This window comes from Malania oleifera, chromosome 6, assembly GCF_029873635.1.
Source record: "Malania oleifera isolate guangnan ecotype guangnan chromosome 6, ASM2987363v1, whole genome shotgun sequence".
NCBI lineage: Eukaryota > Viridiplantae > Streptophyta > Magnoliopsida > Santalales > Ximeniaceae > Malania > Malania oleifera.
This window is the reverse complement of record NC_080422.1, coordinates 108,783,744-108,811,553: the sequence shown is the minus strand read 5'-3', so window position 1 is coordinate 108,811,553 and position 27,810 is coordinate 108,783,744. Positions and strand designations below refer to the sequence as shown.

At 36.4% G+C, this 27,810-nt stretch overlaps 2 protein-coding genes and 1 long non-coding RNA gene across 5 annotated transcripts in view; all 3 read right to left on the bottom strand.

Moving 5' to 3' along the window:
- Positions 1-7: 7 nt before the first annotated feature.
- On the bottom strand, positions 8-4,436 carry LOC131157914 (leucine-rich repeat receptor-like protein kinase TDR). Its single transcript, XM_058112377.1, has 2 exons — positions 933-4,436; positions 8-551 (listed from the first exon to the last, which is right to left on the bottom strand). Exons 1-2 carry the CDS (start codon positions 3,493-3,495, stop codon positions 241-243), a joined length of 2,874 nt encoding a protein of 957 aa, XP_057968360.1. The 5' UTR covers positions 3,496-4,436; the 3' UTR covers positions 8-240.
- Positions 4,437-13,079: 8,643 nt separating this feature from the next.
- LOC131157912 (protein ENHANCED DISEASE RESISTANCE 2-like) overlaps positions 13,080-27,810 on the bottom strand; it is a 55,047-nt gene continuing 40,316 nt past the window's right edge. For all 3 annotated transcript variants that reach the window (XM_058112374.1, XM_058112376.1, XM_058112375.1), the window contains 5 exons: positions 26,741-26,788; positions 23,196-23,339; positions 23,015-23,110; positions 14,378-14,479; positions 13,080-13,329 (listed from right to left, as the gene is read on the bottom strand). In XM_058112374.1, the coding sequence (XP_057968357.1) occupies positions 13,237-13,329; positions 14,378-14,479; positions 23,015-23,110; positions 23,196-23,339; positions 26,741-26,788 (483 nt within the window). In that variant the 3' untranslated portion in view covers positions 13,080-13,236. The remainder of the gene's footprint in view (positions 13,330-14,377; positions 14,480-23,014; positions 23,111-23,195; positions 23,340-26,740; positions 26,789-27,810) is intronic.
- Positions 17,022-20,744, bottom strand: LOC131157913 (uncharacterized). The gene is made up of 2 exons (XR_009137349.1): positions 20,623-20,744; positions 17,022-20,507 (listed from the first exon to the last, which is right to left on the bottom strand). It is a non-coding gene; the product is annotated as an uncharacterized LOC131157913 (long non-coding RNA).

Sequence of the window (27,810 nt, the reverse complement as noted above, 5' to 3'; positions counted from 1 at the left end):
AAAATTGTTGAATAAATACAGTAATTCACTTATATCTTCCACCACAAGCTTAAATACACAAACTTATAGGACAATACTTTACAAGAGCCTAATTTCATCTGTACTGACAGGAACAAGCTATCAACCAACTCAAATACAAATGCAAATGCACACTCTAATTGGCAGCTATCTAGTCTATTAACTATCTGTAGATAGTCCGGAACTTGCAGCCCCTTCCTCATTACACTAATATGTTTCCTGCTATTTTCTCTGTGGCTTTAAACCTGATAGAAGCTTTAACGCATCTTCCATGGATGGCCTATCAGAAGGCCTGCTTCTGGTGCAGAGCAATGCAACTTCAAGCACCAGTTTTATCTCCTCTTGTGATGAGCAGGTGGAACCAATAACTCTGTTCTCCTCACAAACCTCTCTCAAAAGAACCTCCCTTTGCTTGCTTTGTATGCTTCCTCCCGCATTCGTCAGCCTACCATTTGTTAGAATTTCCAGGATGACTTCCCCAAATTTGTAAATGTCCATGTAGAGTTCCTCTTTGGTTGCAGTGTTGAGCTCACCTGTTCAGACAGACAGAATAAGCTTTTAAGAATGTTTCTTGAAGAAGATAAGAAAGTGATTAGATACAGGCCGACATAGAAAGATGTCAAAGTCTTAAGATTAAGAAATGGTATATTCTTGCAGGCAAGCACTGTTTGAAACTATTTTTATTGAGACAAATAACAAGTTCCATTGTTGGACTTTTTGGGGTTTACCAAAAGCTTGTAAAGTATTGAAGTACCATACAAACATTCTTCTGGTTTAGCATACTTCAGGACTTTTCAGGAAAGTACTGATCCCTTGTCTGATTACGGAGAACAAGTTATTTTTGGAACAGGACCATACAGTATTTTGTACTAGTCATTGATTAAGATGTGCAAGAAGTTGGGTAGTTGGCGTACCTGTTTCTATCCCAGAAAATGCTGCAGAAAATGATCCTCTTTTGGGTTGAACAAGAGATTTGAATCCAAATTCAGCCAAATGGGGTTCCATATTTTCATCAAACAGTATGTTACTAGATTTCAGATCACCATGTGGAATTGCTGGATAACAATCATGATGAAGGTGACAAAGTCCTCTAGCAATGCCAATTACAATTTTGTACTTGGCTGCCCAATCCCTCTTCAATCTGATCTTCTCAGCCAGGTTTCCATTAGGCAAGTAATCATACAAGAGATAAGCAAGATGCTTGTTATAGCAGAACCCTAGCAATCTTATCAAATTCTTGTGCCTTACATTGCCCATTTGGGTTATGATATCTGACATGACCTTCATTCTTTTTGCTTCCCATTCGACCTTCTTCACTGAGACTGTTATTCCTGTGGGAAGAACTGCTTTGCAGACTGAAGCCGATTGCATTGTTAATGTTTCCACAGGTTCTGTGGCGTTGAAGCTTCGCAGAACATCATTTGCTGTGAACTGGGGGAGCCCAATGAAGGATACAATCTTCCACCGGCCTTTAATTCTTTTTCGAACATAAATTATCCCCATAACTGAAACTGCAATGAACAACACAACCCCTGCACACAGCAGCAGAACCCATGTAAGTTTGCTTCCGCATCTTAGACCATGTTGAATATCCTTTGAATCAGCACATGGTTGCAAAGGTGCTCCGCACAGCTTTGGATTTCCAACAAAAGCACTGGCACCCATCAAACCGAATCTCTTCGCCGAAGGAATAGAACCTGAAATATCATTGAAAGATACATTCAAGAGTACTAATGTTGAAGAATTACTGAACCTCATGGGTATAGGGCCACTGAAATTATTCTGTGATAGGTCTAGGACTTCAAGTGCAGGAAGACCTGCAAGCTCGAGAGGTATAGGGCCTGTTAAATTATTGTCTGCTAAGTCCAACCTCTCAAGAGCCCAACACTTGGAGATGCTATCTGGGACAGACCCTGATAAGATGTTCCCACCCAATTCAATCACATAAACTGACTTGCATACTTGGAATGGAGGAAGATTGCCTGAAATATTACACGAGGATGCTGAGAAATTCTGAAGAAATGACAGAGACCATGTTTGTGCTGGTACGGTGCCTCCAAGCCCTGGATTCTCTGAAACATTGAAGTGCTGAAGCTTGGAAGATTGGGATACATCAGAGGGTATCCCACCTATGAATTTGTTTCTGGACAGATCAACATAGGTGATATTGGACAGACGGCTAAATTTCAATGGGATCTCGCCTGAGAATGAATTATCTTCAAGACGAAGACGAACAAGGGAAGAACAGTTGGAGAGTGATGGAGGAATCCTGCCCGTAAAATTATTCGAAAACAACATCAACTTGAGCAGCACACCTCCATCGCAGATGCCTGGAGGAATGCTGCCGATAAAATTATTTGATGAAACATCCACCGTTTTGAGTTTCGAGTACATTCCCAAGCTGGGTGGAAGTGACCCAGAGAAGAAATTGTTCCAAATGAGAAGAGCATCCAGTAATGGGAGTCGTGCAATTCCTTCAGGAACAGAGCCACTCATGTCATTGTACATTAAACTGAGCAATCTAAGATTCTTCAGCCAGGCAAAACTCTCAGGAATTGCCCCAGAGATTTGGTTTACAGAAAGATCCAAGTTTCTAAGAGCACTGATTCTGCTGAATTCCCGAGGAATCGATCCAGTGAGCTGGTTTTTGAAGAGAAAAAGTGATTGAAGATTGGTGAGATTGCTGAGTTCTTTTGGGATTGGTCCAGAGAGATTAGCGCCAGCAATATCAAGATACTGAAGCTCGCTCATGTTACCCAATTGCCAAGGGATGCCACCTTGGTAAGAATTGTAGCCAATCTCCATATGTGTCAGAGTCTTAAGCTTACCCAATTCTGGTGGAATGTTTCCACTTAAAAAATTTCCTGCAAGATGAATAAACTCAAGGCTCTTGAAAGAGCCATACTCTGGTGGGATTGGTCCAATGAAGTAACTCCCAGCTAAATTGAAAACTCTGAGAAGTTCAAGCTGGGAGACCTCTGACGGCAATGGCCCGGAAAAGCTGTTGCTGAGTGCATCAAGCACAACAAGGTGCCGGAGGGCGGAAATCCCAACAGGGAAGTGGCCAGAAAAATTGTTTCTGCTGATATCCAAGCTTCTCAGATTGTTGAGATTGAAAATCTCCACTGGAAGCCGGCCTGAGAAAGAATTGGCACTGAGGTTGAGATCAACAAGCTCAGTGAAGAGATTGAATTGCTTTCCAGAGATCACACCATCAAGATTCTTCCCGGAGAGATCCAAACCAGTGACTGTGGTAAGATTCTTGTTGCAGGTGACACCAGACCAAGAACAGGCATGGATTTTTTGAGATGGGTTCTCTCCTGGAGGCACAATCCAATCACTCAAACTGTTGTAGTTATCAGCAAGCTCAGACTTTAAGCTCAGGAGAGCCTCAGAGAAGCGATCAGCTTCTGAAACTGCAGAGACAAGCATTGAAGCAAGAAGGAGATTGAGGTAGAATCCTCTGAAGATCTCCATTGGAACTTGCAGACCAAACCAGAGAATGACACTTGCAGAAATTAACAAACCACCCCCCCCCCCCCCCGGGCCAGGGGGAGAAAGAAATTAAACTGTGCAGTTCATGATAAATTTTGCATTTTTTTTATGAATTGGGCGAGCGATATTATGCATGGGGACTAGAGAAAGCTTGTGAAAAAGAAGGAAAGACGTGGTGTAATTAGGTGATATGAGATTATAATTTAGCTGCTTTTTGAAACAAGAAGGGGACCAGAAGGGCGTTTGTTTATTTCAATAGCGTAGCAGTGTTGGCCATTTGGGAATAAAGGTCGAACACATGGTGGGCATCTTTTATCTCCCCTTTCGCTGAAGAGAATCCAATAAGATAGCAGGGAGATGGAGTTCGTGTATTGTAATTTGAACGTTGTGGGGCAATGCTTCAAGTCCTCAAAATCTATGTTGTGTGAAAAACAAGCTTCACCCATGAAAAAGAAAGTAACATTTGGTTTGTTTCATATGCAGACGAAGATAGAAATGAATTTAAAGGAATTTCCATAAACTCTGAGTGCATGTGTTGACTGAAATGACAGGGGAAGGTGCCCTTTGGTAGGGACTGAAGACAGATTTGTGACTAAAGCTAGCAGTTCTATCTTTTCTTTTTTTGATTACGAGCTAGCCACAAAACAGCACCATTTTGATCTTGTATGTAAATAATAAAAATGATGATCCAATGCAATGATCTTTTTGTGAAATGGGCTAATTTATTGAGCTAATACTATTTTGATCGTTTGATGCAGCAGCTAGGAGCTAGCTAGCTTATGAGAAAAAGAGCAAGTGGGCTAGGCTGCTATGTAGGGGTTTGAACTTTTGATTTGTTGGGTGTGAGAGAAAATTACTTCAAATTTTTTTCTTTAAGGGTCAATTTAATCGTGAATTGTGTTGAGGAAAAGAAAGGAAAAGAAAAATAAGATAAAAATTTATTTTCCCCTCTATTTTTTCTCCATATCAAATACCATCAAAAATAAAAATAAAAAATATTTTAAAATAACAAAGAATTTAGAATAATCAAATAGTGAATAATCTTCAACTCTTCTGATTCTCAATAAATTTCCTTAGTAGTCTTAAGGTTCCAGACCGATGATAAATTTTCAAAATTAAGATGATAAAATAGGGAGCTTATTATGTCATCATTAACCTAGAGGAAAACGTAGGTAAGAGGAGAAAATTGTAATAGTAAATAATCATTTTTTCAATTGTTAACAAAAAAGTTTATTGATTAAAGGAGAGTACACCACAAATATGGCCCAAGTGAAAACCTAGGACCCCATCTAAAGAAGACTTTGCAATTACAGGTACGAATAAAGTTGATGTATGTGATGATGGGAGCCCAATTAAACCAAAGGATAAGTGGGAACTTGACCAAATACATCATAACAACAGTGTGTAGCACAATGAAATGAAACCCAAAGCTAGATTAAAGTATTGTTGGCTCTTTATATTTTTGTATAAACATATTGATGGGAGTTGATGATAGTGTGCAGAATAATAATGTCATTGATAAAGACTAATGTCACGGTTCGCGATCATTATACTCACAAAGTCTCGTGCAAGATGAATGTCAGTGCTCAATAAGTCATGAACAAGCATCTGAATGTATGTGTCAATTAACCAAATTTGTAGTTATTTCGGTTAATCCAATTTAATCGAATCAAATTATAATTAATTATAGAAAAAAATATATGATCTTATAATTTATATGCTTTCAAAATTCAACTTAATAATTTATATTTAATTATTATTAATTATATAATTCAAAAATTTTATGGATTTGGGAAATTGTGGGAACCCTAAATTATATAATTGATATTTAATTATTAATTAATTGATGGGTGGAGGAGACTCGCTCAATCACTGGTTGTAATTGAAACTCAGTGAGGAATTACACTCAATTGATTTCAATCTAAAAAAAAAAAAGTACAGAGGAATTCAAAATACACAAAACACTTCTTCTCACTGGTTAATGTCTCCCTCTACACCACACATTACATTACACACACACACACACACACGCACACATACACACATCTATTTATAGCAAATGATGAATGGTAGGTAGGATTAAATTCAAACAAGTAGGCTAGTTGGTGAAGGTAGGTTGCCTACTCTTCATTGCAATTCAACAACAGTGGGCTGGGGTTGGTGGAGCTGTCGTCGTCAAATTTTGCTGCCACCGTCAAGTTTAGTTTTAATCTTCAACATCCCCCCCTTAAACTTGACTCTCTTGGTTTTGTCATTCCGAGCATTGTCTTCAGTCTTACAAAAATATCATACTTGAGTGGCTTCGTGAAAATGTCAACAATCTGATCATACGTTCTGCAAGATATCAACTTCACTTCTTTATTCTTGACATGCTCCTTGATAAAATGATACCGAGTATCAATATATTTGCTTCTTTCATGGTAAACTGGATTTTTCACAAGTGCAATCACTGATCGATTGTCGATGCAGAATTTCGTGGGGTTATCTTGAAGATATCCTAAATACTTCAGTACATTCCTAATCCGTATACGATGACAGACAGTTGAGCTGGCAACAACATACTCAGCTTCACATGATGACAATGTTACAATGAGTTGCTTCTTTGTGACCATGTAAACGTTGTATCTCCCATGAAGAATGTGAATCCAGTCATGCTTTTTCTTTCATCAAAATCTCTTCCCCAATCGCTATCTGAATAGCTGATAAGTTTGCAATCTCCTCTTAATGAATAGAACATACCATCAGTGATGGTACCCTTAACATAGCAGAATATCCTTTTCGCTGCATTTAGGTGGAACTGGTTAGAAGTCTCTATGTACCTGCTAACAAGTCCAACTCCATAGAGTATATATGGTCTAGTGCATGTCAAATACCTTAACGAACGATCTTGTGAGTCGATCGTGCAAACTTATCGACTTCTTTTGATGGGCTTTCTTGGTACCCATCTTCAACGATGTCCATGACATCTTGAGCACCTAGAAGAGCTCTCATTTGAATAGACCAGTTGTCATAATTCTCTCGTGTCAACTTTGGAATGACCGCTTGGGTGCATCGTTCCCCATCGGGTTTAATATATATATAAAACAGAGTGATAGAGATTGATTTTGGCAAATCTAATGCCACCAATGTGTTCAGAAGGTCAAAAAATTTTAGGAACTGGTTTTGGGTTACAACGAACTGATTTAAAAATCACTGAACTGGCTAAAAAATAATTCTGGACTGGTTTGACTTAGACCGATTTTTCTTAACGGAGATAAACGGTGTCAGCTCTTACCGTTAGTCCACGTGGCGACTTCTAGGCATGCCGCGTGTTGACGATTGGACGCGGGTCTGTTAGTCGGGTTGGGTTGTGCTCGCGGGTTTGGATTCAAGTTGCTAGGCCGGGTCGTGGATCGAGTGTCCGGGTCGGATTACGTCAGTCAGGCGAAGAAGATGCGTGCGGGCGCATGAGGGACGTGGCGTCAGTAGTCAGTATCTTTGCCGGCGTGTGCGGAGGACGCTATTTCGTTTGTTGGCGCGTGAAAGCGCGTGTGGGGGCTTTGGGACTCCGGTTGAGACGTGGTTTCCACCTCTAGACTCGTCTCAACACGAATTTCACAATGGTATACTCAATTTCGGATTTTGAGCAACTTCAAATCTAAGAAAAAATTCAAATTTCCCATTTATTCGCCTCTGTTTGGCGAATTTCGACAAACCTAAAGCTCTGATACCACTAATGGGTGGAGGAGACTCACTCAATCACTGGTTGTGATTGAAACTCAGTGAGGAATTGCACTCAATTGATTTCAATCTAAAAAAAAATTACAGAGGAATTCAAAATACACGAAACACTCCTCACTAGTTAATGTCTCTCTACACCACACATTACATTACACACACACACACACATCTATTTATAGCAAAGGATGAATGGTAGGTAGGATTAAATTTAAACAAGTAGACTGGTTGGTGAAAGTAGGTTGCCTACTCTCCACTGCAATTTAACAATAGTGGGCTGGGGGTGGTGGAGATACCGCCGTCAAATTTTGTTGCCATCGTCAAGTTTAGTTTTAATCTTCAACATTAATTACATAATTCAGTTAAATCGGTTAGTTGAAATTCACTTTCTCCATAATCGAACTGAATAACCGAATTTACCAAATTATAAAACCAAATCAAACCAAATAAAAAATGAACCTAACGAATTGACCGAATTTGGTCGCCAAATTCGGTTAAAACCGAATTATGCTCACCCTTATGTATGTGTGTGTGTATGACGATGGTTTATGTGAGTGAGGCTCTTGAATTCTATAACCATGTGTCTAATAACTGTTAGGGCACCAAAAAATAAAATATATATATATGATGACTTAATTAACAAAAAAAATTAATTTTTATACATCATTAGCATTGATTTTTTTTAAAAAAAAAATTAGATTGTGTTAAAAAGATTATCGTTTTTAGTATTATTTAATATAAATAAAAATAAGAGTAAAAGTCAAGAACTTAAAAACACACACACACACACAAACTTTCCAAATGTTTTAAAAATTCTATGTAATTTTGATAAAAGATGTAGATTTCTCCATATTTAAAAATCTCATGAACCTCTCTTCACATTTAATTTTTAGAACGGAAACTTATACTCCCTCATTGTTGACTTGTTTTGCTGTCAAATATTGGTCGGGACAAATCAGGAAAGTTGTATGAGATTTTTGAAATGCAAGGAGTGGTTTGTATTTTTTATCAAATTATTTGAGGGGAAGTCACTTTATCCCAAAAATAAATCTTCTTTTATTTTTTAAAAATTTTCTTTTTAGATAAAATTCACAATCCAAACACATCCTTCAACCATGGTCTTAAATTTTTACGAAATTATTAAAATTTTCTTCAAAATATCTGCTCTCCATCACTTTCGAAATTGAACTGGCAATTAATTATATCTTACATTATTTTTTGTCTAAATTTCAATAAATCATTCAAAATTTATCGAAATCTTGGCATCTTAGCGAACCTTGTCGAAATTTTAACTATAGAATAAAATTAACTTTCTTAAAATTCAAATGTGCGGTTTAGACGCAAAGTGAAAAATTTCTCCTAATTTATCCTTTTTTTTTTATTGAAACAAAATATCGTTACAAGAACTTTTGAAATTACATGAAAAGTTAAACTTTGAACTATATTTATTTTATCATTAATGTTTAAATTATCCTTATTTGTATAATAAATAATATTTAATTAATTTATGAATTTCATTTACATTAACCTAATATGTTTAATACACACATTATATTACAACTATATATCACACCACACATACAATATAGATGTATTTAATTTGTAATATATTAGTCCTAAAACATACATTATTATGTCTATTACCCATTTTTGAAGTATCATAAAAGAAATTTTTACTTTAGTGCTAATTTTCATCATTTTTTTCAAATCGAATCAAAATTTTTATACTTTTGATCCTATGTTTGGAGAAATTTTAAATTTAAATTTATATTAAATTTGATAAGATATAATATAAAATTATATTAAAAATTATCTAAATCTACTTAAATTTAAATTTAAGTTCTGAAATTTGAAACTGCAACTTGAAAATTTTCAAAGATGGCTGCAAGTTGTGGAGGTAGCTGGCTAGGTGATGTGTCATGAGGAGGGGCAGTGGCTAGCTAGGTTTTGTTTGGTGATGGGTTAAACTAACAGAGACTGGCAGCAGAAACGTACGTACAGGGAATAGCTAGCTAGGCAGTCAGCCATGCAGCCAGCTGGGGCAAAAAAGGTGTTTGTATTTATATATGTACGTACTGCATGCATAGGGGAAAGTAGGAATATCCTTTATAGATATGCATGCATGCAGTACAGGCCATATATATATATATATATTCATATATCGTATGGCCTACGGAGAGATTACATGCAGGAGTACTGCACATGCAGGAAGGTAGCTAGCACAGTGGTGCATCCGTGATTCTTCACTGTACTGTTATCCATTAATGGTGACTGGAGATCATCATGAGGAACCCTAATTGATGAGACCAAAGCTATACACTCATCTAGCTGCTTCTATATATATATACATGTTAAAATGGGCCAACAAACAGTCCAACCATGAGAGAGAGAGAGAGAGAGAGAGATTTGTGTTTAGCTTTTTTCTTCTTTTCTTTTACATCATTTTTGGGGCCCTTTGTCTTTTTTAATGGGATCAAAAGTATACTGGAGGGGGTAGAGAGAGAAACTTTGTTTTGATTCATGAAATTATGAAAGAAAAAAATACAACAGCTTGCAGTCGAAACGTGGCACAATTATGTCCACATTGATTTTAGTTATCAATTTCTATAGTATATATGATGAAGGAATGAATTTAGCTACTAGAGGCCTCTTTATTTCATTTTTCCTCTTACCAAACATATGTTCACTCCTTACTAAATGTATTCCAGAGGTATAATTATGGTGATAGAAGATAGATATAATTTACTCCATCATAATCTAAACAAGATATTGAAAGCAGTATAGCAATAATAACGTAATGGCTATTTTTTTTTAATATGATAGATGACTTGAATATATATCCCGAAATTTGCGATAGGTTATTTAAGAAAAAGAATTATATTTTTGACTTAATAAAACTATTGATTGGTCAATAGACATATTCATAAAAAACTTTGATTTTACAAAAATAATATATTATTACAATCCCTGTCATTGTGCTGTTAGGCTTGTTAATTCAATTAAGTCGGTGATGCATCATAATTTGCTATTGGATCATCGAATAAATGATGATACCCATTAATAAGTTAGTTGTGTATCTTTATTTGTCGCTCAATTAAATTAATGTATACATCATTACTTGCCATTAAATTCATAACACCTTTTGAAAAAAATATATGGTCTTCTTTTTAAACGTTGATTGTGCTTTTGCGGTTCTATTAAAAATTGAATATGTTGGGTTGGTTATCTTTTACTCTTTAGTTTTAATTTTTTTAGTAAATTAGGAAGAGCAAAATTAAGGATATTTAGAGAGTAAACATTTATTTAAACTCTAGTCTAGTTGCGAGAAAAATATTATTTGTGTACCGAGCTTCGGGTTTTTATTAAACAAAAAAAATGGTCAGAAGTGTCTTCAATTTTAATTTTGAAAAAGAAAAAGATACCAACTCTAATCTTAATGCGCTCTTTTGGATGTGATAATACGAATAATTGTAGTATTAGAAATTGAACCTTTGAAAGAGAAAGGTTTTCATTTATATTAATTGTGGGCATTTGTTTTATGAATAAATAAATAGAAACCCTAAATTATATGGTGTAAAAGTGATTTAATTTTAACAAACCCTAAATTCAAGAAATAGTATAAACAATGTGCATTTTCAAAGGGTAAGAGTGTGACACGAGAAGAGAGTGAGACCTTCCACTAGCATTTTCTTCTTCGACTTCTTCTTCTACGTCTTCTTTTGCTATTGCTGTAAAAATTATGAAAAATAAAAATAAATACTAAAAATAAAAAACAATAACAAAAAATGAAAACCATCAATACTTATAAATTTAAATAAATTAAAAACTTAATTAAAGAAATGTACATTTTTGTTCTTGGCTAGAAGAACAATTTAAAAGTATGATTAAAATAATAAAATAATAAAAAATTAAAATATCATCATAAAAATAAAAGTAATTCTTAATTATTGTATTTCAAAATTAACTTACTAGGAAAATCTTATTATACATAACAATTGCAATTTACAAAAAAATATTCTGTAAATGACCTTTTTATTATTTTTTAAATTCCTAAAAAATTTTATGGGCTTTTTTCATAAGATTATTTTAATTAAAAATGAATTATATAGATAATTTAATCCAAAAAAGTTAACTCTAGATATTTAAATAGTCTTATAATAGGTTACCAAAACAATTGAAAATTATAAAATTTAATTTTTAATTTTTATATAAGCAGCTAAAAACTTACAACAGAAATAAAAAAATTAGTAATATAAACAAGCGCTAACGTGCTTTTTCATTATATATATCAAAAAAATAATGCCAAACATTCTTGAGCTTTTCTTCCAACTAGATGTTATTTCCCCACCCCACCTTGAATCAAGACCCTTGATCCTATCTTCTATTTCCTTGTTTTTGGCAACACTACAAAATGAAAAAAACTAAACAAAGTCCTTCAAAACAACCATACTATCCTCTTGCTACATTTTTCGAACCAATAAATTCATTCCAAACAATGAATCCATTAACTCATATACAAACTAGCGAGACTTCCTGTTTGGAGTGATTTCATTGATCCAAAAGAGCTGATAAAATTCACAATCCAAAATGCCAAAGAGAAAAATCAAATGATCAAATAGTGTAGACCCAGTAACTTTTTGAAGTATAGACCATGCCATTACAAAGAAGAAAAGGAGGACACAAAATTAATTTTGATTTTGAAAAAGGGATGATTGCTTATTTATTTATTTATTTGATAAACTTGCTAAAGTGATGGGAAGAGCTAAAAGGAAGAAATTAAGAATTATCAGGGAAAAAGATTTTCCAAACCAGGTATGAAAAGACACATGCATCTGCCCTGTCTCTGTAGGCTAAGATCAACACATCTTTTCAGAGAAAAGTACTCACTACTCGCTTAAAAAATTTTGATTCCCTTGAGACTACGGTGGTCAAAAGACAGAGCACTGGCTTTAGATATCTTAAATCTAATCACTTAAAAGAATATTACTTCTAATAATTAGCATCGTGCAATACTCCATGATAAGGAGGAAGAACACTTTCGACAGCCAAAAGACAGCTGCCGCCCCTGTTTCACCAGGATCTGTGAAGATGAAATGAAGGGCATTTTGGACAATCTGCCTGCCATTGATCGACAGGGGGCAGACCTTCCAAATTCAAATCAAGCTGCGGTGGTGCATAAACTAATAAGCAAAGAGGAAAAAACATTCTGCAGACAAAACCATCAATCACCCAAAAAGGTATGCGTAAATATATAGCAAAAGATGAGATAGTGCGTATAGTAAAGGTGATTGAAGAAAGGACATTTCTTCCGTTTATATTTCTTTTAAGAATCCTTTACGATTTTTTGTTCCTTTTGACCTTAATGACCAAGCAACTTCAGGAGCAATTTTCAGATTCATTACATGAAAATTCAATAACCAGAGAAATGAGATAATGATCTTTTCACTGTGGATGTACTGTGAAAGAGGGTTGGATTTGTTGTAAGGTGGCCAGAAGGGATGGGGGAGCAAGTGTCATGGAGGAGTGGAGAGGACAAATGAATAGGAAATGAAGGTTTGCTCTAGCCTCTAGCAGCCTGTCTTGGTGCAACTCCACACAAGCTTCAATAAGTGCATGCTCCCTGGCTCCAAAACTTATTATTTTATTTTATTTTATTTTGGTTTTCTGTAGATGCAGTCATCCGACCTTTAAATATATAACGCTCGAGGTACAAAGGATAGACCCGTATCACCCGCATCATCCCATTCAAAGAACATGTAAATATATATCTCATTCGACCCTGCCAGGGTAAAAAATCAGCAGCTGAATTTTTACACCCCAACTTTTGCAGACTAAAAATTAAATTGAAATTCAGATGAAGGAAAACTATTTATTAATGTCACTTGATTTTAGATGCTGATTCGCTTATAATGATACATGGAAAGTTTTTGAAAAATGGTGCCCAATTAAATAATGGCGTTAAATTTGGAAAACAAGTTGACAGACAAATATTGACATATAGAAACCTCAAGCCTCAAGTGGAACAGCAGAATCAAGGCTGACACGATTTAGTCGAACGGTCCCGAGAATGTATTCAGGCAGCTCTTTCTCTTCCTTTCCCTGTAAACACAGCTTCCATCAATAACTATTTGTGTGGGCATTTGATAAATGACAGGCATTTTAGAAGTTTATAATTGTGAGCATTGATATATCATTTCACAGATCAGATGTTCATAAATGTATAAATTCAACAAAAAATTTTAACAATTGGGCCTGCAAAGACTGTTGACCAAATAAAATTTGAAGTAAACTGTAACATACAAGTGGTAATCTGCTTTTAGTCCAATGTTTGTGCTCCTAATACCTTCAGAGTACAAGTGATGCAGCACAGCAATATTAGCTTCATATAAAGTCTTAGGCTGTGTTGGGAGCACAGACTTTGGGGCTTCAATTGGATTTGCATGGATTTGAAATAAAATTAATATAGTTTTGTAATACATTTTGCTCAAACCCCAAGTCCAAATGCAAAGATCCAAACAAATGGTTAACATGTTCCAAATTTATTGAGGTTCAATTTTAAAGATCAATTTTACAATGACAGAAATCTCAACAATTTGACCTGCAACGACACAGACAGCACAAAGCCTCCAAAAAATAACAAAAATATTACTTGAAAGCAATGTCTCAAAAATGCGTAAGGTGAGGCATTTTAACCCTAATGAGGCGAGGTGTAACCTTTTGGGAATTTTTTATATAACTATATATACACATATAAAAGAAAAAAGAAAAAATTCATAATATTTTTTTTAAAAGGTCAAATATGACTTGTAAAGGAACATGTATGGTGATTAGACCCTGAACTGCTAGCTGGGGGCAAATTGACTGATATTTGCTGCATTTTGTAATTTTACAATTTTACTTACCCTGCATTTCAAAAGCTTTCAACACGTATAATATCTGCGAAGGCCTACAAGTTATAAAATTGTCCACATCTAAAACAGCAATAGGATGATGGTACATTAGCAGTTAATAGCTAGATGCAACATTTCAATCTGTGTGAATGCAAGCTGAGCTGTTCAAAGGTCTGAACTCATACAAAAGCTCGTAATTGAAGAACACAAGTCTATACCATTTCATTCAAAATATATTGAACCATATAGGCACCAACCTCTACCAAAATTGCAAGATCAACTACTATGCTTGTAACATATCCGAGGACGAGGCCAATCACACTCCTTGCAACAGATGAAGAGCCAATATCCAAATCAATCTGCACAGCATTTAGTCAAAGTTATTGTTAATGGTTATTTAGTCATTTAGCATTATTAGTATGTGCTAGAGTTATGTTAGTAAGTGTAAGGGTGTTATGGTCATTGGTATTGTACTTGACATATATTATAAATAGCAGGAGAGACCTATCATTGAGTTAAGTTCTTCCGTTTTACCCAATTATTCAACATGGTATCAAAGCAAGATCCAACCTAAATCCTACCCCTACCACCAAATCAAACCCTAAACCTAGCCATCCTATGCAAATCAGTCAGTATAGGAGGATCAACCATACTACTACAGCCTATAAACAAGTCCAGGGATTGCCAGAAAACTCAGCCATTGCTGAAATTTCCTGGCCGTTGCTTTCCTTCTCCAAACCTTCAAAACCCTTACATATTTCACAAAAGCAACCATATAACCAAAAACAGAACACTCTGATCTGTACATCCGCAAAAACCCATCGCCAGAAACTTGCTCACTTGCCCCCACACACCAGCTGACTGCACCAACCCCATTGGCCAGTGCATGAGACAATTTCTGACCACCTTTTTTGCAGTTTTGCTGTAGGATGCCTTGATTACTTCATAGACCATACTATCGAGCTATTGAGCATGTGTTTTGTTGAAAAATCCAACCTTTTTCGACCATGCGCTCTTGGCAACCTGGTGGTGGTGTTCTGTATTAGTAAAGTTCATTGGCAAGTCTCTTGGAGCGGTGTCAGTGTTCATACATTATTTTTGTAGAGCTGTGGCAGAGCTATGTCCAGTTGTTGGTGACTTGTTTGTGGTTGAACTAGTGATTGATTTTCTTGTGGTTGTTTCGGTTGGTCTGGAAGTCCACTTGTAGTTGTTTCGGTTGGTCCAAAAGTTCACTTTTGGAAACCCAAGAGCATTTTGTTTGCTGTGTATTTTTTTGATTTGCTGCTACATTGAGGTTGTGCATGTGTGGGATGGTGTCCTCAAATCCCAAAAGTGTCTTTCCCTTGTCAAACACATTTGTTCAGGTGAACAACATTACTGTAACTGTCTCAGAGGAAGTGTATTCAAGGTTCCTGCAGTATCAAGCATCCCAACAAGCATCTTATCCAATGTTTTAAAAGGCAAAAGGCTTAAGAAGAGGCAAGGCATAAGCCTTAATGCATTGGGGTGTAAGCCTTTTGAGAATTTTATTTTTAGATAAAAATATGTAAAAAAAATATAATATAACAAAAATCAAATATTATTTGCAAACTACTTGTTAGCCATTCAAAAATTGCTCACTTAAATTCATTATATAAATCATGGCGACAAGGGATAAGCTATCCAAGTTTTTTTTCAAGACCTAAGGTACAATTCTCAATTATTTTGGAAAGGTGGGGGTTCAAGAGTTTAGAAATCAACTCATATTATGACATTCCTTTTATATAAACATTGAGTTAAAATTTTCTAGCTAAATCTACCTTGAAAATCACACACCCAAAATGCATGAGCATCAACAACAAAAGGTCTGCCTTTTATACAAATGCGTAAATCTCAGCATATAATGCATTAGCCTTTTTGGGATTTTGTGTTTTAGATAGAGCCTTAATGCATTCTAGGCATGCCTTGCGTCGAGGATCGCCTTAAGGTGTGCTTCGATTGAGCCTTTCAAAGCATTGATCTCATCACATTGCATCTTCTACTCAGAAGGGTAATCCTACAATATGTATGTCATTTGGTATCTCTCCTTCTAGCTCTTGAATTATTGACTCTGCCGCTATTGACCATGTGACAAATGTAACCAACCTCTTTTCTGTGCTCCAGATATCCTAAAAATCTACCTTAAGTTACCCTTGCTAATGGATCTACTACTATAGTGAAGGAATAGGAACAATAAATCCTACTCCGTCCATCTCTCTTTCTTCTCTTTTGTACATTCCCAAGTCCTTGTTCAAAATCTTATGTTAGTTAATCCATTATTGCCTTGATCACCTATCCTTGGACAAATTGAAACAACCAGTTCCTATCTTTAGTTCTGTGTCTAGTCTTGAGTGTGAATCTTTTCAGTTGTGAAAACATCATCTTATTACCTTTGCTTCCTGGTAAACAAACGGGGTGGCTAGTCCTTTCGTGCTCATCCATTATGATGTTTGGGGTCCTAGTCATGTCACATTGAAATTGGTGTTTCAATACTTTGTTACATTTGTCAATGACTATTCTAAGATGACTTGGTTGTAATTAGCATGGTTATCAAAATCCTAATTTGGATCTTATGATCCTCTGATCTAGACTTGCCTAATCGATCTAGATCTTAACTAGAATCTTAATCAAGTAGGACCCTATCTAGATCGTTAGGATCTTAGGATTGAGATCCTACTAATCCTACTCGTGCAATGCAATATGTTTAGGATATGCAATATGGATTTGTTCAATCCAAGTCAGAAGAGCGCATCAACAAACGCATTCTGACTCGACTTGCTCGCCCTTTGCTTGCTTGCTTCTTCTTCTTCTTCTACTCGACTCGATCTCCCTTTGCTTGCTTCCCCCTTTTCTTGCTTGCTCCTTCTTCTTCTTCTTCTTCCCTTTGCTTGCCTCTACGCTCTTCTTCTTCTTCCTTCGCTTTCCCTTTGCTTGCTTGCTTCTTCTTCTTCGTTTTGTTTTTCTTATTAATTACAATTATTAAATAAATAAGCTAGCAACAGTCTGCCTTTTGAAGAACACTTTGCATTTCAGACTATTTAGATTTTCTTTTAGGGTCAAATTGTTGAAGGAAAACCCTGCTAGGTGCTAGCTAGCATGCTAGCTACATTCCTGAAATTTGTTTTAATTTCTTAAACTCACTCCAATATTTTGGGACTATTTTATTGAGAGCTCTCATAAAATGGCAAATATATAAGATTTTAATTTGTTTTACATTGTAAGTAAAATCTTAAAATCCACGATCCAATCCTGCGGACCCTTCGAACGATCCTATGTAGGATCCTGATTCTAACAACCTTGGTTTAATGAAGGATCGTTCTAAATTGTTTAATATCTTTCGTGCCTTCTATTTTCAAATAAGACCCACTTTGATACACTAGTCGAGATACTTCATAGTGATAATGCTAAGGAGTACTTCAGTACCCAATTCAATATCTATATGACTAATTCTGGTACGATCCATCAATCATCTTATGTCGGCACTCCACAACAAAATGGAGTTTCAGGACGAAAAAATAGATATTCCTGAAGTCACTCCTGTTAAAATCCCAAGTATCATTGTAAATAATTAGCAAATTAGGAAAGTGAGTAAATGTGGGGGATTTGATATTATTCGGTAAGGAGATTATTTCCATGTTTAGAATAGGGAATTGTATTATATAAGATTGGGATGTACATATGAAAATTAATTCAATAGAATTTAAAAACTTCCGCTTACATGGTATCAGAGTTAGGGTTTCTCAACCTTAGCTAACTATGGCCAGCGGCACCATCAACAGCAGAGGGTCGACCTCTTCTGCAAATATTGACAGCGACTTAGAGGCCACATCTGTTGGGGGTTCAAATGGGCTTGACAACATATCCTTTCCACTCTCAGTGTAGAAATTAAATAGAAAAAATTTCTGTGAGTGGGCTAAATCCATAAAATTGGTGATTGAAGGAAAATGGAGGCTAGGCTATCTTACCGGCGAACGGAGGAAACCAGACTCTACCGATGTTGTTGCCTTGCAAAAATGGAGGTCCGAAAACTCCATGGCCATCGCCTGGCTCGTCAACTCGATGCAGCCATCACTCGGGAAAATCTACCTGTTCTTGCAAACGACGAAGGACGTTTGGGACGCTGTTCGTGAGACATATTCCGACGTCGAGAGTTACTCGCAAATCTTCGAAATCAAGACCCGATTGTGGCAGATGAGGCAAGGTGAGAGAGGCGTTACTGAGTACTTCAAGGAGATGACCCATCTCTGGTAGGAACTCGACTTAAGCACCGACGAGGAGTGGGAGTGCTCCGGTGACAGCACACGATACCGAAGGAGGCTCAAGAACGAAAGGGTCTTCGAGTTTCTTGTCGGCCTGAACCGAGATCTGGACGAGGTGAGGGGACGCATCCTTAGCCAACGACCTCTTCCTTTAACCCGAGAGGTATTCGTAGAGGTTAGGAGGGAGGAAAGCAGGAGGCGTGTAATGCTGAGGCCCCAAAATGATCCTGTCAGGTTGGACCTACCCGTATCCGCCCCAAATCTAAATGGGCATACTAATGGGCCTGATGTCTCGGCCATTGTATCAAAAGGCCCACGGGGATCCAGCCAACGACCACAAAAAGGTAAATTATGGGGCGAACATTGCCGAAAAAAAGGGCATTCAAAAGATACTTGCTAGGAGATTCATGGAAAACCGGAAGATTGGAAGTCGAGACAATACCAAAAAAATCGTGGGTACCAGACTAGCACTGACAGGTCAACTGAAAAATTACAAGGAGAAAAAATCAATAACTCTTCAAGTAGTGCATTTAGTCCTAAATAGTTAGACCAGCTGTATAAAATGATTTCGTCAATTCAAACATTGGGTCAGTCTTCTTCTGGTTCCCTAGCTCACCGAGGTAATTATCTGTCAACTTTAAATACTACATCCTATTACAAATCTCCACGGATAATTGACTCGGGCGCATCTAATCATATGACTGGTTCTTATCAATGTTTTTCATCCTACTCACCATATGTTGGGAATTTGAGAGTAAAAATTGTAGATGACTCTCTCTCACCAGTTGCTGGTAAAGGAAGTATTCGCATGTCTGACTCGATCACTTTACAATCAGTCCTACATGTTCCCAAGCTGTCTTGCAATCTATTATCCATCAGTCAATTAACAAAAGACTCGAATTGTTCTGCTAAATTTGTTTCATCTCATTGTGTTTTTCAGGATCTATCATCAGGGAAGACGATTGGCACTGCTAAGACGCATGAGGGACTTTACTACTTTGAGGAGGCAAGCTTGAGCGAACTATAAAATACTGCAATTTGTGATTTTGTATCTATTTCCAGAGATAGTGAACTTTTGTTATGGCATGCAAGAATGACTTATCCCAATTTCCAATATTTAAAACGTTTGTTTCCGTCTATTTGTTCAAATAAAAAGTCTCCTGAGTTTCAATGTGAAGTGTGTGAGCTTGCAAAACACCGTCGTACTTATTTCCCATCATCCATATACAAACCATCTCGCCCATTTACTATGATTCATAGTGATTTGTGGGGTCCCTCACGTTCACTCAATCGCACAAATACAAAATGGTTCGTTACGTTTATTGATGACCATACTCGTCTTTGTTGGGTTAACTTGCTGAAAGACAAAACTGAAGTCCGCTCCATTTTTATCAGTTTTCATTCCATGATTCATACACAATTCCAGACTAATATTCAAATTTTACGTACTGATAATGGTACGGAATACTTTAATACTATTCTGGAAACTTATCTTCAAGAAAATGGGATTGTTCATCAGAGTTCTTGTGTGGATACCCCTCAACAAAATGGGGTGGCTGGTCGGAAAAATAGACATATACTTGAAGTAGCTCGGGCGTTAATGTTCACTACCAACATGAAAAACTATTTTTGGGGCAATGCCATCTTAACAGCCACACATCTCATTAAACGAATGCCGAGTCGAGTACTTTCCTTTGTCACTCCTCTTCAGAAATTCCAAGAACACTTTCCTACCTCTCGGCTTCCATCCAATCTCCTGCTGAAAATCTTTGGTTGTACTACGTTTGTTTATGTTCATGCACAAAACTGGGATAAATTGGATCCACAAGCCGTTAAATGTGTCTTCCTTGGTTATTCCCCTACTCAGAAAGGCTACAAATGCTATGATCCAGTCTCCAAAAGGCTGTTTGTTAGTCTTGACATTACTTTCTTTGAAACAACTCCTTATTTCCCAAAGCCCTCTCTTCAGGGGGAGACATGGAGTGAAGATCGGTTCTTTGACCTCTTTACTATTGAATCTGTGTCATCTGAACCCGTACCACCTATTGAGCCTTCCGTTGCTTCATTCCCTGACCCATCTATCGAGCCTTCCATTGCATCAATTCCTGACCTGCCAAACACAACAGAACACTTAACCTCAGGGGGAGATACAGGAAAGCAAAACAACGCAGACATACTTGTTTACTCAAGAAAGCCGAACACAAAGAATAGGGAGAATCACATACCTGAGGCACCAAGAGCGTCAGAACCGGTGATGGCTCCAAATAACCATGAGTCCATGCCTAATCGTGATCTTGTAATTGAGCTTTCTTCTGATAATCCTGTACCTGATGATATCAATTTACCTATTGCAATCAGAAAACAAACCAGGTCATGTACTCAATACCCCTGGTCTAAATATATGTCTTATAAAATCTTTTCTACAGGATTTCGTGCTTTTATCTCTAATCTTGACAGGATGAGAGTACCAAAGAACATTCAGGAAGCTCTAGAAATACCTAAATGGAGAGAGGCAGTCATGGAAGAAATGCGGGCCCTAGAAAAAAATGGAACTTGGGAGTTGATAAATTTGCCGAGAGGGAAAAAGCCAGTCGGTTGTAAATGGTCTTCACAGTGAAATATAAATCTGATGGGACAGTTGAAAGATATAAAGTCAGACTTGTTGCAAAAGGATTTACACAGACTTACAACATTGACTATATAGAGACATTTGCACCAGTGGCAAACTTAAATACAGTACGGGTCCTCTTATCCTTGGCAGCCAATTTAGATTGGCCACTACAACAACTTGATATTAAAAATGCTTTTTTAAATGGCGAGTTAGAAGAAGAAGTATACATGACTATACCACCAGGATTCAGTGGGAAAGGTGAAGAAAACAGAGTGTGTAAACTCAAGAAGTCCTTGTATGGACTCGAACAATCTCCCAAAGCATGGTTTGACAGATTTGCAAAAATAATAAAGAATCAAGGTTATCAACAAGGGCAATCAGATCATACCCTATTCTTCCAGCAGTCTGAAAGAGGTAAGAAAACAATTCTAATAGTGTATGTTGATGACATAATTCTTACTGGTGATGATATAGTAGAGATGGAGAGATTGAAGAAAGTTTTGGCTGCTGAATTTGAAGTTAAAGACTTGGCACAAATGCGGTATTTTTTGGGCATGGAAGTGGCGAGAACGAGAAAGGGAATTAGTGTTTCTCAGTGAAAGTATGTTACTGATCTCCTAATTGAAACTGGCATGCTTGGATGCAAACCTAGGGAAACCCCGATTGAAGTGGTAAAGAGGGTTGAAGACTGTGGAATACCAGTTGAAAAGGAAAGGTATCAGAGGTTGGTTGGCAAGCTAATCTACCTATCACATACTAGACCAGATATTGCATTTGCAGTCAGTGTAGTAAGCCAACACATGCATTCACCAAAAGAGGCCCAATTAGATGTCGTGTACAAGATCCTTCGATATCTCAAGGGATCCCTGGGAAGAGGACTCTTCTTTAAGAAATGTGAAAGCAAGGATGTAGAGATCTTTATCGATGCAGATTGGGCAGGATCAGTGGAAGATAGAAGGTCCACCACAGGTTATTGCACATTCGTCTGGGGAAATCTGGTAACTTGGAAAAGCAAAAAACAGAATGTGGTGGCTCATAGTAGTGCTGAAGCTGAATTCAGGGCAGTTGCTCAAGGGATATGTGAAAGACTGTGTTTACGAAAACTCTTGAAAGAGTTACAGGTCCCGGTGAAATTTCCTATCAAACTCTATTGTGACAATAAGGTAGCTATCAGCATCTCTCTCAATCCAGTTCAACATGACAGGACTAAACATGTGGAAGAGGACAGACACTTTATCAAAGAGAAAATCGAAGAAGCAATTATCTGTATGACTCATGTACCTACCAAGGAACAAACTGCAGATATTTTCACTAAAGGGTTGGGACAACAGAACTTTGATGATCTCATTAGCAAGTTGGAGATGATTAATATTTATGATCCAACTTGAGGGGAAATGTTAAAATCCCAAGTATCACTGTAAATAATTAACAAATTAGGAAAGTGGGTAAATGTGGGGGATTTGATATTATTCGGTAAGGAGATTATTTCCTTGTTTAGAATAGGAAATTGTATTATATAAGATTGGGATGTACATATGAAAATTAATTCAATAGAATTCAAAAACTTCTGCTTACAACTCCACTAGACTATCAACATTCTAGATTAAGCGGATCAGTGTGAGGTTGCTCTTTAAGCAAGTAGGCTCAAGAGATAAGAAAAAAATGTGGCTTTGTTAGTTGCTTTACAAACCCAACCTAACTTCATCATGGGACAAGCTTTAACTGTTGGCGTATAGCTTTGATCACTTGATGAAATGTTATAGTTGGACAACTTGGACTTTCACCCTATGTTTGGGAGAGGCCTTTGGTTTGGATTTGTATGGATTTGGATAAAATGTAATACAAAATTGTATTGAATTTTGTCCAAAACTACCCAAATCCAAATCCAAAGCCCAAAATTCATGCCCCCAAACATTACCTTTGTGATTACAATGTAAGATTCTATTTCAAGATAATCACAATGCCTAATATAGGGTTCATAATAGCAGATTGCAGAACTGTATAACCTCCAGAAAGTTGTCTTGTCTTAGATACTTGCAGGTTACTGCTTTCCCGAGCAGACAAGCTTTTGTTCCAACTGCACGCTTTACCATCCAGTATCCCTGCACCCAGTGAAAAACATTTACCAGAAATACCACTGGAAAACCATTAAGCTTTCATTAGTTGTCACCATCGAATATATCATACCTGAACTATACTTGGAATTAGTTTGAACCTTGAATCCCGATAAATGTCATTCCCATCCACGAATTTACCCAATGACGAATTTTGGTTTATGGGCCTGTCTGCAGCATAGTAGAGAACCAAACTGTAGTTTGGTTTTGCTGGAACCTGAAAAAGTTCAATGAAGATACAATTTCTTTTGAGAATGATGTAACAATATAATAATAATGAAGATAGAATCTCTCTCATAAATTGATATAACTGATAATATTTTTCATGACCATTCACAAACAATATTGCAAGGACATTTGTCCATCCTTGTCAAGCATAAGAATAGCCAGTTAAAGTAACATTATTATTATTATAAAAAATAAGAGATTTCATTAATAAATTAAGAGTTTAAATGAAGGAGAGATATCCCGATAAGATCTGGAACAAACCAGAAGGAAACCCTAAGAATAACAAAAGAAAGAATAGGGAACAAATTAAACCAAAACTCCCAAAATCAGACCAGAAGATTACTCAATCTCGCTGAACTTCCAGAAAACTCACACCATTGAAATACCCAAACCCAAAACATCACAATGATGCTAAATAATGAATCTTTTCCCAGACCGACAACCAATTCGAATTCTTCCCCAAAAATATCTGTGCATTATGCTCCAACAATAACCCCCACAGAGCTGCAAAGAAACTACATTTCCATAACGTAGCCCTATCCTTCCTCCTACCAAAACCCACAAATGAAATATCCAAAAATTCCTCCAACAACTCTGGACAGACCCAACTTTCTCCCAAAACTCCAAATAACTTGTTCCATATTTTCCATGAGAAATCGTAATGCAATAAAATAAAATAAAATAAAACGATGCAGTCTCTGAATTATTATAACAAAGCACATAAACATCTATAGAAAGTGACTTCAGCGATCTCTTAATCTGCAACAAGTTATTAGTATTGATTATACGCACAACCAACCAAATAAAAGCCTTAATTTTGTGAGGTAATTTAACCTTCCAAATAATAGAGAAGGACAAGTCTAATTCGAATGGGTAAAGAAATATTACCTAGAATGTGGAACATTTTGGTTCGTGGAACAATGTCATGAGCCAAGTTTGTTCAAGGCATTATGCTTGCTTGTGAACACTTGACTTGTGAGCATGAGATGTCTAACCATCATACAAATAGTAGTATAGGTTTTATATTATGAGTATGTTTGTGCCTTAGTGTAAAGTGGTAGTATAACTCGTTCAGTTTGATGTTTCCTAGTATTAGAGCTAAAATAGCATAAGCTCTTTAGGGGAGGGTGAGTGTTCATCCATCATTGTAAAATTCACTAGCTTTTGTAAGTGTGTTTAGCCTACTTGCCTCCCTTGCTAAACACACATTGCCTACGGAGGTGGTGTTAATGAATTACATTGCTTCAATGTTTACAGCGTGCTTGTCAATTGCTTACTTTGGGTACTTTGCATTCGACTGTTGTGAATGTGTTCTTGTGGTAAACTGCGGTATACTTCGCCTAACTAGTTATGCAAGAGTTCTTTAGCTAGTACAGCACAGCCCTTCACAAGGTGTGAAGTGTTCAGCCTGTGACAAGCGAGAATGGGATCGTGGTACTGCAAATGCTCCAAAATGTGGAATGTTAGGGGTATACATAATTAGATATATTGGTGAAAAAATTTTAACGACACTAGTATATTTTGGAGAGGATGTTGAGATGTTTCTAAATCTAAAGGAGATTTTTTGTTGTGGAATAGATTAATTACAGAGATAGAATTAAAATGTGATGATTCCCCATTTTTACCAAATAAAAAGTTATGTAGTGTGAAATTATTGAACTAAAACTTTGGATTGTTAGATTTAGCGCTCTGGAACAAAAATGTACCACATATTGCAACATTTGTAACAATATGTGGTTAGCTAGGGTGTTAACATTTTCCGGTAACTATGGTCAAGCACTGAAAATATGATTTACAAGAATAAACCCTTGAATGACCCAAGGACCAAGAACGAACATCACTCCCTGAAGAAATATGTCAGTTATTCAATAAACTCAACAAGGAGGGCAGCACAACCAACTCTCTATCTTTAAGAGGTCGCCTTCAAATGAAAATCTGAAGAAGCCAAAAGACTATCTGAATCACTAGAAAAGAAAGAAACACTATTGCCCTGATCTCAAACAGAAGAGACTAGGAAAAAATATGGATAAGACACCATTCCCCAACCAAGGGTCTTTCCAAAAACGAATCAGAGATGCCCTACCTGCCAAATTTAGTGTGAGGAATCAATAAGGAATAATTCTAAAGATAGAACAGAATGGGCTATGGTTAGAGAAGAACTTCAATTTCACAAATCATATCCATTTTCAGGTGGTTACACAGCTTTTGTGTAAGCTTTTTACCTTTCCTGGAGAGGTGATGTTGTCCTCTTGCACTTTAAGTGATTCTTTTGAGGATGAAGTTTTGGATGTAAAGGCTTGATTACATTGTAGGCCCACTACCTAACAACTTAAGCTTTAAGATAAAGTGGTATTCTAACATGCTATCAGAGCCAGGTTGCCAGGAGGTCTTTGGTTTTAGTCTTGTTGCCTGCGTTTATTGTTTTTTTGACAATAATTATCTTCTTTCCTATAATGATTGTTGTTTATTGTTTGCTTCTCTCTCCACATGCTGTTGGGCTGCAAGTGCGGGGAGAGTTAAGGCTTGATATACATTGTGGGCCCACAACCTAACAGCTTAAGTTTTAAGGTAAAGTGGTTCTCTAACATGGGGATTTGGGGTTTCAGCAAGAGCAACAAAGGGAAGGTGCTGCGGTGCTGTGCTTGGTTAGCTATTCTTTAGATTTTGTGAAAAGAAGAGCATGCTAGAATATTTAAAGATCAAATTACACCTACATAGTTGTGGATAGAGTGGTTATTTCTTGCTTCGCTTTGGGCTTTAGCTTCTAGGATTTTTAGAAGTGTTTCGTTAATTAATTTTCAAAGCGATTAGAGGCAGCTTTTCTGCATTTTTTTTTTTCAGTTTCCATTTGTTGGACACTTTGTTCTCCAGCTTTTTTACTTTTTTTCTCTATTTTTTATTCTTTCCATAAAAAAATTACTATTAGAAAGGGGATTCCCCATGTTTGTCTGTTATTTTTTTATTTCAAAAACACTCTTTAAATTTATTTAACCATGATTGTACCATGTGCTTGAGAACATTTTTTAAAACAATGAACTAACTTCCACCAGTGTTCCCTAAAAGCTCCTTATTGTGTTCTTCCCATTTATGATCCTTACATACAACTTAATATTCAGTAACAATTCTATTTAAATTATCTATAATTACAGTCACAATACACCACCAGTTTCCATGTGCCCACGGACAGTATACACAAAAAGCTAAATGTACACCACTTTGAAACTCTAAACAGGCATATTATTGAGGAACTACAATAAATATATTATCACAGAATTCCCTCAACTATCTTTCATGCTTATCACAGAAATATAAACCCAAGCACAAAAATAGAACTGCTTTTATTAAATATATGTTGTAAGGACAGAGACTGAAGGACATTCTTATACATACCTCAAGATTAAAGACCAGGATAAATGGAAGTTTCTTCCCAGCTTCTGACTGAAATAGCAAAAGGAACAGTAAGACAAAGAAACAACTTCTCAAATAATGAAAATATTAGTACAAGAAGCTCAAATTCCTTTTAAAGAACACATTGTTTACTGAGCATGAAAACATCCTTCACATTGGTTTCAAACATATTCTGATTATTGTCAAGAAATTTGCAAGATGCACCAAAGGTTGTAGTTATTTCATATATTAAAATAACTAGACAAGCAACAAGATTAGGTGAGAGCATAAAGATATGAAGATACTGACAAAATTAATGATAATTCACAGTAAATACATGAGATGCAAGATGGCCATAAAACCTTGATGAAGGTGATGAGATGGTTTTGCAAGTAAAGAGAATTAAAGAAAGGACAAGAAACACCAGACTAGAGGAAAAAGAGAGAAACAAGAAGAAACAGAAGATGAAGGGAGAGAAAGAGGGAGAGGGACCAGCGACATGTATAAACGAGGAACACAATCCATCAATAAAACCCATCAAAACTATCAAGTAAAAGGGATAATCAAAGAGACATTTAAAGGATCACATGACTAATACTAGTTATACGAGTTCGTTGCTATGGTAAAATAAACAGCAATACAGTACAGTAAAGCAAGCAATAATTTGCTATAACGAAGTGAACAATCCACACTACAATGGCTACTTCAAAATATAAGATTTACTCACTACATAGCCAGTAACCTTGATGAGTAACTTACAACAACTAATTAAACTAAATTATGTAATTGGCTGAAACATAATTATTCAAATACATAAAATATGTTAAATAACCCCAAATATTTCCTTAATTTCTCTCTTGTAAATATGAACCAATTAATTTGCATGAGCCATCAATAGGACCATGCAAGATGTGGATTCAGCATCCTTCACTGAGGACCTGGCCATGGCAGTTAAAATACTCTTAACTGCCTCTCACTGTCATAACAAGAGACAAGTAGGCAAAACTTTTTCAGTATTGGGAGTATAGGAGGGAAGTGATGGCACCTTCAGTCCTTTAGCAACAGATGTAAAC